Below are 12,543 nucleotides of genomic sequence, written 5' to 3'. Positions count from 1 at the left end.
ATCCTGGGATCTCTCACCTTACGCAAAAAACATCAAACCTGCAGCAAAAACCATGGACCGAGAGGGCCCGCAGGGTTCCTAGGTCATTCTCCCTACTAGGTAAAATAAAAACGGGGGCTGCTGGGAGCTTTGAGTAGGGTTGATAGCACAGGGTCCATCCCCCTGGGGCAGGATTTAAAGTTCTGTGTATTGTGTAACAATTTTGCCTACTTCTCCTAATGGCAGGCTATACAACCCATTTAGTTAGAGAGGAGCTGTGTCGGTCAGTGAATATAAAGAGAAAGAAAGAAAGAAAGGAAAAAAAAAAAAAAAATAACACACACACACACACACTAATTCTAAATAAAAACAGGTCATTAGAATGCAAAAATGTGTGGCATTATGGCCTCAACAGTGGGACATACACAAGATTTAGACTTACATCTCCCAAGTGCTTTCACAAAAAACCATCCTGCATGTAACCCGAATTATAATAATCCAATACTTGTTTGTAGGAAACATACTAAAGCACACCAAAAAACAACTTCTCATTTACAGTTTATTTTAAACCAGAAATGGAGGCACAAAGAACAAATAAACACACACAAATGCATACAAATAAATTAAACGCCAACCGAATTTCCATGTGCAATTTAAAACGGAATGGAAAAAATACTAAGCAGCTTGTGCTCATGTTTGATAGTAAGCAGGAATCCATATTCATCCATCTGCTGAGCTAGATACCTATTGCTGAATCTGCAAATTAGAAATCCAAGCATTTAAGATTTACTTTGCATTAGTCTGGAAAAGCTCAGGAGACACAAGTAACACTAGCTATTCCATGCTTTACTTATTGCATTTCAACTTCTGTGATATTTACAAAACCTGGTGCTGGAAACTACAGCTGTCCTAGTATAAGATTACATGGTCCAGGAACAAAAGAGTTACATAATGGGGTATTCCCTGCAAAGTTTCTCAAGGAAGTGGAAGGTCAAGGCTTAAAGATATGACAAGCTGTGGCACAAGTCACCGTTTGTGTACTATAGTTGAAGAATTATAAACAGCTAACCACAATATGCATAGTTACAGTTCTCAGACTGACCCGTCTGTAAAGAAAGGGAGAAAAAAAAAAAAAAAAGCAATTTGCCTTCTACTATCAAATAAAGAATTAATAAGGACCATATCATGAGTGATAACCAGAAAATGACTTTGTATAGGGATGATGTGTTTGTTTCAACAGGAAAGTCTCTACTACTAGATCATCGTATGAAGAGTCACACTCCTTAGAATCCAGTGGGAGTTAGAATATTCATGTCACGTGGTTTAAGGTTGTGGCCTCTGACAGTTTTCCTATCTCCAGTAACTAATGGTGGCAATTCAATTTTTGGTGGTTTTAGTGCAACAGGATCATCAGTTATTCTGTTAGCCTGGGCTCGCATCAGTTCCATTGGAGTTGGTTTCTGAGCACCTTTGTAAGACTGAACTGTGAAGCCACCTGCAGGAAAAAAAATAAAAATAAAAAAAAGAACAATTGAAAAACATGGTAATGTATCTTAATCAGTTCCTTATGAAGAGGGAAGCTCAGCCAGCTTTATTAAACACTATAGCATTCAGCCAGAAAAATCCATAGCTGCAGATTGTTCCTTTTGGCAGACATGGCCAGAGAACATTAGGGAAGGCTTATCTGTACAATCCGACTTTACATAAACAGATCAGGAAATTTTATTGCCCATAGGTGCCTTAAATAAGAAGCGGGATATAAGAAAAATTTAACAAAAACACTGACCTATTGTGCTGCAGAAATCAGTATGATTCTACAGCTGTCCTTCACCAGCTCTAGGACAGAGAACTAAGCAATCAGATGACCGCAGATCGCTCTGCTCAGTGAAGACCAAGAACTGAGCGGAGGGCGGCGATTGTCACCAGCTCTCTGCCCCTCCATTGCTCACTGGAGCGCTGGGTTATGGAGAGGCTGGAGTGGCTAGCTCAGGCTTACAGTGGGTGCGTTGAGAGGCTGAGCCAGCTGCCGCTCAGCCATCTGGAGATCAATAAGTGCTCCACTCATTCCATATGCTACTGAAACAAAAACCGAAGTGATTACTCTATATCAATTAAAAAACAATCCTTTATATAACTCCAAACAATACAATCCATCCACGTGCAAGAACGCTCTCCTTTCTCCAAAATGTTAAGTGACAAAAGATACAATCCACATAATATATGTGTGGGTGTGTGCAATAAAATAAAATTATTATTTATATACATACACAAAAAAAAAAAAAAAAGTAAAAAAAAAAATCATATATACTGCTATATTGCATCCATTTGCTAAAATCATTTAAGTAAATTTTTTTCCCTCAATGTACACACAGTACCCTATATTGACAGAAAAACACAGAATTGTAGACATTTTTGCAGATTAAAAAAAAAAAAAAAACTGAAATATCACATAGTCCTAAGTATTCAGACCCTTTGCTGTGACTCAGGAGCTGTCCATTTCTTCTGATCATCTTTGAGATGGTTCTACACCTTCATTTGAGTCCAGCTGTGTTTGATTATACCGATTGGACTTGATTAGGAAAGCCACACACCTGTCTATACAAGACCTTACAGCTCACAGTGCATGTCAGAGCAAATGAGAATCATGAGGTCAAAAGGAACTGCCTGAAGAGCTCAGACAGAATTGTGGCAAGGCACAGATCTGGCCAAGGTTACAAAAAAAAAAAAAAAAAAAAAAAAAAAAAAAAAACCCCCACACATTTTTGCTGCACTTAAAGGGGTTGTAAAAGGTAAATGTTTTTTCACCTGTATTCTATGCATTAAGGTGAAAAAAACATCTGACAGTACCTGCGCCCCCAGCCCCCCCGTTTTACTTACCTCACCCCTCAAAAGTCCCACCCTCGGCCCCTGACGTCCTTTCCACCGTTCAGCCTGGCCGCTGATTGGCTGGAGTGGATGGAAAGCAGAGCAGCCATTGGCTCACACTGCTGTCAATAACATCCACTGACGCGGAGCGCCGGGGCAGCGTGATACAGCGAGCGGCTAAAGCCGCCGGGTGTATCACGGGAGCGCGCCCGCAGATGCTTCTCACCATGCGAGGGAGCTCGCATGAACGCGAGAAGCACTTGCTGGAGGAAGCCGAGAGACCCCAGAATAGCAGGTTCGGGGCCACTCTGTGCAAAACGAGCTGGACAGTGGAGGCACGTATAACATGTTTGTTAAAATAAATATATATATATATATATATATATATATATATATATATATATATATATATATATATATATATATATATATAATATATATATATATATATATATATATATATATATATATATATATATATATTCATATAATCACTTTACAATCCCTTTAAAGGTTCCTAGGAGGACAGTGGCCTCCATAATCCTTAAAAGGAAGATGTTTGGGATGACCAGAACCCTTCCTAAAGCTGGCCGCCTGGCCAAACGAAACTATTGGGGGGGGGAAGAGCCTTGGTGAGAGAGGTAAAGAACAACCCAAAGATCACTGTGGCTGAGCTCCAGAGATGCAGTCGGGAGATGGGAAAAAGTTGTAGAAAGTCAACCATCACTGCAGCCCTCCACCAGTCAGGGCTTTATGGCAGAGTGGCCCGACGGAAGCCTCTCAGTGCAAGACACATGAAAGCCCGCATGGAGTTTGCTAACAAAAAAGAAAAACCTGAAGGACTCCAAGATGGTGAGAAATAAGATTCTTTGGTCTGATGAGACCAAGATAGAACTTTTTGGCCTTAATTCTAAGTGGTATGTGTGGAGAAAACCAGGCACTGCTCATCACCTGTCCAATACAGTCCCAAAAGTGAAGCATGGTGGTGGCAGCATCATGCTGTGGGGGTGTTTTTTCAGCTGCAGGGACCGGACTGGTTAGGGATATCCTGGACAAAAACCTTCTCCAGAGTGCTCAGGACCTCAGACTGGGACAAAGGTTTACCTTCCAATAAGACAATGACCCTAAGCACACAGCTAAAATAACGAGAAGTGACTTCACAACAACTCTGACTGTTCTTGAATGGCCCAGCCAGAGCCCCGACTTAAACCCAATTGCTGTTGATGTGGTGGCCCTGGAGTTTTTTTGAAAACCTGAGGGCTAGCCCAACTGCCTTCAGCTCTTTCCAATTGGACAGCCTTTTTAGTTCAAAGTCTTCCCAGGTGCCCTGTGCTAGAAGGGACCCCAGATGTGCCCCCCAGCCCTTGCCACTTGCGTCTGTGGTTACTACCTGAGAAACTGGAAAAAGCCAGACATCCCTGCAACGGGTTTGTTTCCTTCCTCCACCACCAGAGAGATATCTTTTTACATGCAGAGGAACGTGTACTAAAAAGAGTCTAGATCCATCTGACTGTGGTCCCACCCCCTCAGTACAAATGTCTGCAGGGGACAAAAGTGTAGTCCTTCCCACTGCACTGCTGGGTGGGTAGAGGTTAGAAGACCCAGCATTGACATTCGAGACCTTTTGTAAACCTGTTGGTTGCACTGGAGAGAGGCTACTGCTTTGTGCAGTTTCCAAATTTTCTCAGTCGGGAGAAAAACTTTCAACAGCATTGTGTCCAACAGGTATCCTGGGTAAGCAAAAACGCTGTGAAGGAATCAGGCTGGACTTTTCAAAGTTCTGCAGCCACCCCAGGCTTGTTAGGACCCTCTTTGTTAGATTGAGATCTTGACTAGTGGTTCTGGGGATACTGAAAACAGGAGAAGGTTGTCCAGATATGCTATAACTGACACTTCCTGAAGTCGCAGGAAAGCCATGGCCTCTACTAAGATCTTGGTATATATGCAGGGCAAGGGGGATAGCCCGAAAAGGCAGTGCTTGAAATTGTAGATGCACCATTACACCGCCCAGGTCTATTGCTAATCGGAGAGGTTTCTGCAATAGGGACGTGTAAATACGCGTCCCTGAGGTCTAGAGAAACCATAAAGCAATTGTGTGGTAGCAGGGCTCTGACCGTGAAGATTGAATCTCTTGTAGGTAATCGACCTGTTTAGGGGTTTTAAATTCAGAATCAACCTGATTTTGAGTTTTTTTTACCACAAATATGTGAGAATAGAAACCGCTCACTTTCCTCCCCCTTGGTACTCTGCGAACTACCTTCTGATTTTATAGTTCCCTTAGGGCCTCTAAAAGCCTCGCCGTGTAATTGGGTAGGTGCGTGACAAGGAATCTTTGCGGGGAAGGTCTTGTGAACTCCAGGAGGTACCCCCTTCTTATGACCCGCAGGATGAACCAGTTGGGGGAGATGGTCTCCCACTGCGGAAGGCCCCCAGTCTTCCTCCCACCATACCTGAGGAGTCATTGATCTTTACGGAAATATCCCCCCCCCCCCCCCCCCCCCCCGTCTCTGCCCTTGCCTCTTTGGCCAAGTTATTTTTGTTCTTCCGGCTTTGGAGCCTCCCTACGCTTTTGTGGACGAAACCCATTTTGTTTGTGCTGGGGCTTTTCCTTTGAGTGGGAAGGACTCCTTTTTGTCTGCCGTGCAGTCCAAGACTGAAGCTAACCCAGGACCAAAGAGATCACCACCTGTCAAAAGGTATCCCACACAACTTGACCTTAGAGGCACTGTCACCAGGCCAAGTCTTCAGCCAGAGGGCTCTTCTGGCAGAGTTGGCCAGGGCCGCTGATCTGGCCGACATGCGGATTCAGCCGAGGTGTATGCGATTCCTCGCAGAATCATGGGGAAAGAAGATAGAATAGTCTCCTTGTCCATACCTGCTTCAATATGCTCTTGAATCTGGGAGAGCCAATGTTCTAAGTTGCAGGCTACAACTGTAACAGACATTTCTGGCTTTAAATTACCTATTGTTGAGTCCCACTTTTTTTAAGCAGTGAGTCTATCCTCTTGGCCATGACATCCAACAAGGCTCCCCATATCCTTAAAAGCCAGGTGTGCGTGTGTGTGTGTGTGTGCGCGCGCGTCTAGAGACCTGTAAAAAAAGGCGGCGTCCAATTTGGGACTTTTGTTCCGAATTGACGCTGGATCCTCCGAAAATGGGAACCTTCTCTTTAAGGATCTCTTTTGTTCCCAAGCCCTTGTACATTAGGTCATGGAGTGTCAGGGGCTTCTTATCCTCCTGTATACTGAGGGTTGTGTAAATTGCCCCTAGGAGGTCCTCTACGGCATCTGAGGACAGTTTATATCTACATTCTTTCCTGGATTCCCCATCATTGTCCTCTCCCTCCTGGGAGTCAGAGGTGCCACTGTCTCGCTGCCTTTGCTCCACTTGGGAATGGCCTGAAACTTCCTCTGCCATAACTGTAGTAGCAGATCTGGTGGGTGCAGAGCCCCCGAGCCTGTGGCGGGGTTGAATCCTGTGGAGTGGGATGCTGAAACTTTTCAAAAAAGGTTTTAAAAGATGAAGGTGGACAAGAGCTCCTTTACAGAGGCTGCCAATCCAGAGACTTATTCAGATTCCCTTTCCCTAACCAGGGAGTCTATGCAGATAGCAACGCAGCCATTGGCTCCCGCTGCTGGGGGGGCGGGGCGGGGAGTGAGACAGGGCCAAGTCTGGCATTCTGTGTCTATAGACGCAAATACTGGAGCACACCCGGAAGTTAACCCCCAGGGAAAGCGCTTCTCCCAGGTGGTTTTTACCGATGCAAGGAGGACACGTGAGAGCCGCCAGGGGACCCCAGAAGAGGATGACAGGGGCCACACTGCAAAATGAACTGCACAGTGGAGGCAAGTATGACTTTTTTTTTTTATATAAAAAAAAAACCCTTTAATATCGGAATAGAGACAATTCCCTATATTATTGGGAAAGCTGAATCTTTGCATCACTGCACATTCCAAAACTTCACATCCAAATTACCAGTTACATGTTAACTTACAGGCACAATGCACACTGTTAAAAGCAAGGTCAGGTTGGGGGAGGAAGGTAGGGACCTGGCGGGGGAATGGCAATACTTTGAGGTCAATAGGGGAACGGCAGCAGCGGGGGCGGTGTGGGAGGCGTTCAAGTTACATGCCCGTGCTATTTTGATCAGCCGGATCAATAGACTGAAGAGGGCATCCAAGGGGGCCATGCGACAGGCGACGGTACAGTTGGAATCGACGACTAGCAGTTTTATGTCTACTCCCACACATGCCAATGCCTCGGCACTTAAACTGCAAACGCGAGTGGTGGAGCAATTACATTACGAGCAGGCTCGGCGTAAACATTTTTTTTCGAAACAGCGCATTTTCGAACAAGGCGAGCGGGCTGGAAAGTTATTAGCATACCTTGCTCACCAAGATGCCAGGCCGCCAGTGGTTTTCGTTACTAGACCGGAATAATGCCCTGATATCTGACCCGATGTTTCGGCAATACTATGCAGACCTATACACGTCCAGAGTGGCGGCCTCGGCACAGGAGACCCGGGCGTTCCTGCAGACCATCCCATTTGCATATCTGTCTGCGGCCCAGACCACGGAGTTGGAGCTCCCCTTTACTAAGGAGGAGGTGGAGGCAGCGGTTTTATCTTTGGCTGCTTCTAAGGCCCCTGGGCAGGACGGACTACCGTTAGATTTTTACGTGACGTATCTAGAGGTGCTAGCCCCTGAACTTCTCTGAATCTAGGTCCTTCCCCGATACTCTCCGACAGGCGACTATAGTGGTTATCCCAAAACCGGGTAAGGATCCCCTCCTTCCTGACTCGTCCACCTGGAGCAGGGAAATCGGTCTGTACACTAAAATAATGGCCAAAATTTTGGCATCCCGACTGAACCCGCATATTCTTTCCCTGATACATCCAGACCAAACCGGGTTTATGCCAGGCAAGAACACGGCCATGAACGTTCGTAGATTACACATGAATCTTCAGGCACTTCACGAGGGGATGGGTGCCCGGGACGTGGTGGCGTTGGATGCGGACAAGGCATTTGATTCTGTGGAATGGGAGTATTTGTGGGAATGCCTCAGGCGCTTTGGGATTGGCCCTAACTTTATTAAACAGGTTAAGGTGCTGTATTCCTCCCCGGAGGCCAGGGTGGCGGTGAATGGCAACTGTCGGAACCCTTGCTCCTGGGACGGGGGACTAGACAGGCTGCCCACTATCCCCTCTCCTGTACGCCTTGGCGGTGGAGCCGCTCGCGGCCTCCCTCCGAACCAATGCTACTGTCCAGGGACTCCAGTCAGGCCCCATCTCCGAGAAGGTGAGCTTGTATGCGGACGACATGCTCCTCTATCTGGCGGACGAGGGGCCGTCCCTGCGGGCTGCTCTACAGACTATAGAGGAGTTTGGGGTTCCCTCAGGCCTTCGGGTCAATTGGTCGAAATCCCAGATATTGCCCATAGATATGTCCCCTCCCACCCGTGACGCAGCCTCACTACCACTTCGTCGAGTGTCCTCCATTCAATACTTGGGTGTCCAGATTACCAGGGAGCCCCTAGATTATGTGACACATAACATTCTACCCCTGATCCCATACCTCAAAGCCAAAACTCAATCATGGGCCAGACTCCCCTTGGGAGTAATAGGAAGGATCAATTTGATAAAAATGATTATTTTACCCAAATTGTTGTATAAAATGTGGCATTCGCCCACTCTTATACCCCTCAAGATCTTTAAAACACTAGACACTATCCTCAATACCTTTGTTTGGGGATCGGGCCGCCATAAACTGGCCTGGAACACTCAAGAACGGGCGGCGCTCCCTGAGATACGCTCGTACTATATCGCAGCCCAGCTATCCCATTTCCACCACCTGCATAAGTCAGATGGCCCTCGGTATCAAACGCGGACCTGCGGAAAGACTCACGGCCCTGCACATGCCCCCCTTCAGGTTTTGATTCGAGGACGGGAGAGGGGCGGGAGGAGGAGGGGTGGTAACCCCCTACTGGACCAACACAGGCGTATATGGGATATTGCTCAGGGGATGGTTGGGGCCGATAGGGTACACTCCCACACTCCACTGTGGCACAATCCCCAACTGGGGGAGCTTAGATCGCTACCGGGAGTAAATCTGTGGGCTTCTAGGGGAGTGGTGTACCTATATCAGGTTGTCACCCCGATGGGAGGCCGCAGTTTCCATGCGTTACAGGTGGAATTTGGAATACCCTCACACATGGCTTTTCGCTATGTACAGCTCTCGCATGCCCTCCGGGCCCAATTCATGGACGGGGTTCCCCAGCGCCCAAGAGCTGCCCCTGGTGGGTGTTATAGTGGGGGAGGATCCCGCCAAGCTAATCTCTACCATATATACTCTCCTTAGAACTCGCACGGTGACCGGGATTGCAGAGGTAGCCAAGCATAGATGGGAAGAGGAGGTAGGCCCACTGGACACTGAAGAATGGGAGGATATTCTCACCAATGTTGGGCTGGCTTCCCCTAGGTTTTCGGATCGGCTGACCCAACTCTATAGACACAAGGCATACCTCACGCCGATAAGACTGAGCAAATATAGGACCCGGGTGCCCACGCTGTGGGGGAACACCCGTGTACATTCTATCACTTAATATGGGCATGCCCGGACGTTCAGGCCTATTGGTTACGCATCATTCAGTTCTTACATGATCACATGGGTTCTCCTTTACAGGTTGACCCCAAAATCTGTCTACTCGGTCTTCTGACCGATGCCCGGAACACTCGCTGTCATACCATCTTTCTTCACGAGACCCTGTTTAGTGCTAGGAAACTGATCGCAAGGCTGTGGCTACGTACAGCGCCTCTCACGATTAGAGCATGGATAGCCGAGGTGAATTTATCGCTGCCTCTGAAGGTTATTTACGCACATAGGGGTTGCCCCAACAAGTATAACAGGATATGGGACAGGTGGCTCGCTAGACCGGACACCTGTGCGGAGTCAACTTAAAGCAATACATTTAGTGACCTGATGGTGGTTATGGTTTGGAAAATATCTATTGCCCGCAGTCTCAGTTCACTGGGGAAGCAGTCCGGTGGGTGGCGGGGATGGAGGAGTGGTGTGGAGGTACTGATAGTATTGTTTTGGCCTAAATCGATTCAGAGTGTGGCCTCCCGGGCGGTCTTGTACGAAGTATGACCAACGAAGCCATAATGTATGTATGTACACTGTATAACATATGTGAATGTGATTTTATTGCCTTGTTACCCTCTGTACATTCTTTGCTGTATGCCCTGTTGCTCTAGTCCACCAATAAACTTGTTGTTCTTTAAAAAAATAAAAATAAAAAAAAAGCAAGGTCAGGACAAGATGGATAGAGACAGGCTACCATGGGTATTGCATCAGACATATTGCGTTATGCAGAAGCAATCGTTTTTATATAGTAGTTCAGTTTTCAACAGGGTATGTAATTTCCAAAAGCAATTGAAAAGAGTAATTTGCAACATATCTAAGAAAATTAGGGCTGCAACTAACGATTTTCATAAACTAAAATTAGCCCTTTAAAGTACAAAAAAAAAAAAAAAAGCAGATAATCACTACTGGGAGGGGGTTCATTTTTTTTACTGTAGAACAGTGAAAGTAATATTTACAGTAGTGATATTTTTGTACTATAAAGGGCTCATTTTAGTTTTAACCCCATTATGTTACTGGCCGATTAATTTGAGCCCTAAAGAAAATACAGATACAAAAAAAAAAAAAAAAAAAAAAAGAAGAAGAAGAGGACACACACCAAAACGCACCCCTGGATAACAGTTTACCTTGCATAGTAGAATTTGTGTCTGGATTTCATTCTTACCTGGATCTGTGGTTGACTTTTGCACTGTTCGGGGGGCAAACATGCTCCATTTGTCAGTGTCTGTGCCCTGAAGCTCCCCAGCTGGAAGGGAGGCAGTGGAACCCTGACTAAACCACGATCTGTGGACAAACAATTTTATGAAAAAACAATATTTTAAACACCCACATTTAATATTGATACTTCCATGCCAGTGGGAACTACTAAGTTTAAAGAATTGTGAACGCTATTATTTTAGCACTAACAGTTGGTTACGGATACTTCCTTTCTGGAAGAAACTGAAATTTCTTGTTAAAGCGACCATAGCATCATACATTCCTTCATGTTTAAGTACACGCAGGTTCAGTAATGTGCCTCCATTTCAATTCATCTATGGCCAGTTTAAACACTTAGGTATGCATCATCTCCCATAGTTATTACGCTTCATCTGCATTTCTCCTTAAAAAGAGAAAGCCATCTTTGTTCAAAAATTACCTAAAAAGCCTGATACACACTAATAATCGTTAAACTGACAGCTCCGGTCAGAGCCGCTGTACCAACAGACGTTAGTACAGTGATCTCCCCCCGCTAAGCTGTTGTGTTCTGACAGGGGGACGCTCCCCTTGCTAGAACACTCAGATCAGCGCTCTCAGCCATTGGTTCACTGAGCGATTTTCTTTATGCAGTCTTCCAAAGTTAATGTATAGTCCACTTTAAGGCTATGTTCACATCTATGCAGGTTGCAGTTGATGCGGTTTTCCGATGCATTTTTCACATGCTTTTTTTTGGGATGCGTTAACGTTGCTAACAGCAAGTGTCTGTTATGAAGGAAAACACATGTACAAGACTCATTTGTCAAGTGAGAGGTTTGCGTTACCTGCGCATTTGCTTTGGTGAAGAGCTTGGAGTGCTACAAGGTGTGGACTGAGTAGATGAGCTTTGCCTGTCTTCACTTGATTCTCCAGTTTGCATCTTTAGCTTCTGTCAGGGTGAAGAAAAATAAATAATAAATCTACCAATTACATCTGAGATTAAAGAATGCACAATAAGTCCAGCATGTTAACTATATGTAATTGGAGGCCAGTTAAACCATTGATTCCTGTATGGCAATGTTTTGAGACCACTTAAACAGCTTCATATAAATAACAAAAAGGCAACCCGAGACCTGATTCAGCATTTCTATTAAAATAGAAGACAGTAAACATGTGAAGGGCATGAAGTGAAAGGCATATACAAGACTTTAAACATATGGCCAATCCTCAATTTACACACAGCTTTTTAAAAGCATCTGTTTAGATCAATCCACAAAGAACCTGAAAACCCTGGCTCTATAGCCAACAGCTGGACAAGATTCCTGCTTTTTTATGCATTGCCAATGCAGATCTATTCTTGTAAGGTGGGGTTGGGGGGGGGGGGGGGGGGGGGGGGAGGGAAAACACACACCACACCCATTTTGAGCATCACTGTACCAAATGTAATACTTTTATCACAATACACTCCTTTACCATGCTTTGTACCATACTTACAGTCCATGACAATGAATGGTGCAGCAAAAAAAATGGGCATCATTTATACAGATCTGTTTTCTGTTTCCACCCTAATTAGGGGGTAAAGGCTTAAATGGAATAAAACCATAATCTCTAGGTCATGCAAGACCTTTCTGTAAGGGCAAGGGAATACACCTTTTACCCTAGCAAACTGATAGTCAGTCCTCTAGTCTTCAGCCAAATGGGGGGGGGGCTCAATAATAAGGACAGCTAGCCTAGCAAATGGCTCTAAGCAATGAAGTAGGTAGACTAAAGCAGACCATACATGGATATAAACTCTGCTAGTTCAGCATATAGCCTGCAGCAATGATCATTGTATTCTGATGGCAGGTAAGTCACTCCCCCCCCCCAATCAGAATACAATAACTCAGCA

General features: G+C 45.4%; 1 protein-coding gene across 1 annotated transcript; it reads right to left on the bottom strand.

Annotated features, from left to right (window-relative positions):
* Positions 1 to 524: 524 nt before the first annotated feature.
* Positions 525 to 11,940, bottom strand: LOC143958339 (putative monooxygenase p33MONOX). The gene is made up of 3 exons (XM_077467808.1): positions 11,501 to 11,940; positions 10,648 to 10,766; positions 525 to 1,474 (listed from the first exon to the last, which is right to left on the bottom strand). Exons 1-3 carry the CDS (start codon positions 11,593 to 11,595, stop codon positions 1,263 to 1,265), a joined length of 426 nt encoding a protein of 141 aa, XP_077323934.1. The 5' UTR covers positions 11,596 to 11,940; the 3' UTR covers positions 525 to 1,262.
* Between the last annotated feature and the right edge of the window lie 603 nt (positions 11,941 to 12,543).

The sequence above is a fragment of the Lithobates pipiens genome, unplaced genomic scaffold (assembly GCF_037356315.1).
Source record: "Lithobates pipiens isolate NorthernLeopardFrog02 unplaced genomic scaffold, aLitPip1_a1.2 Scaffold_104, whole genome shotgun sequence".
NCBI classification, from domain to species: Eukaryota; Metazoa; Chordata; class Amphibia; order Anura; family Ranidae; genus Lithobates; species Lithobates pipiens.
The sequence above is the reverse complement of the archived record's forward strand: the minus strand, read 5'-3'. Positions and strand labels throughout refer to the sequence as shown.